The 1,000-nt window shown below is 42.7% G+C and overlaps 1 protein-coding gene across 1 annotated transcript; it reads right to left on the bottom strand.

Moving 5' to 3' along the window:
• Nucleotides 1-306: 306 nt before the first annotated feature.
• Nucleotides 307-618, bottom strand: LOTGIDRAFT_147488 (hypothetical protein; the record flags this gene model as incomplete). Its single annotated transcript, XM_009056395.1, has 1 exon — nucleotides 307-618. One exon carries the CDS (start codon nucleotides 616-618, stop codon nucleotides 307-309), a length of 312 nt encoding a protein of 103 aa, XP_009054643.1.
• Between the last annotated feature and the right edge of the window lie 382 nt (nucleotides 619-1,000).

Raw genomic sequence — 1,000 nt, forward strand, 5'->3', positions numbered from 1 at the left:
CTCAGGTCTCTCTCTCTCTCTCTCTACTATATCTACTATATAGCTATAGGTTTAGTTAGGTCACACACGACAAGGGCTTATACTATAGTCTATACGATTTATATGGGTGTTATGCTTCTTTGAAGGGTGAAGACAAAAAAAATGGGGTGGGGCATGATGTGTGCGGGTAGTATGTATTTTGTAGTTAATTTCATTACTGGATGGTATTTTGAAATAAGACTGTAATTTACTCTCTTGTGAGAATTTGGGTGGCCCTGAAAAGGGCCGTTTGAGTGCTCTTCGGGAGACTGACTGGTAAGCAAAAGCTTAACCTCCGAATCCGTAGAGGGTTCGGCCTTGTCTCTTCAAAGCATAGACGACATCCATGGCAGTGACGGTCTTCCTCTTGGCATGTTCAGTGTAGGTGACAGCATCTCGAATGACGTTTTCTAAGAAGACTTTCAATACACCTCTGGTTTCTTCGTAGATAAGGCCGGAGATACGTTTGACACCACCTCGTCGAGCTAGACGTCTAATAGCTGGCTTGGTAATACCTTGGATGTTATCACGGAGAACTTTCCTGTGACGCTTGGCTCCTCCTTTTCCTAAACCTTTTCCTCCCTTTCCTCGTCCAGACATGGTAGCAGTTTGATATTCGTACCTTACACTTGTAACGTAAACTGAATAATGATTCGAANATTTTTAGCCTGACTATATGAATGCCGCGCGCGGACCTATGAGAGGCCCTCACATTTGATTTTACGAATTTGACCAAATACCTGATACGTTCAAAATCCTTCTTTCGCGTTGAAATGGGGTTTTGAGCCTAAGACATCTTTCCCAATAGTCAAAATTGGTTAAATTTTCAAAATAAGGCAAGGGGAAAGGTTTTAATTTGACCCACTTCACTAGCTTTATCGCTTGCCATTGTAAACGTATGGCGCGAGCGCGGACCTATGAGAGGCCCTCACATTTCTTAACTTGAAACAGTCGTACGACTGCAGAAAATTCAATAGTAGCC

Source organism: Lottia gigantea (genome assembly GCF_000327385.1).
Source record: "Lottia gigantea unplaced genomic scaffold LOTGIsca_2736, whole genome shotgun sequence".
NCBI classification, from domain to species: Eukaryota; Metazoa; Mollusca; class Gastropoda; family Lottiidae; genus Lottia; species Lottia gigantea.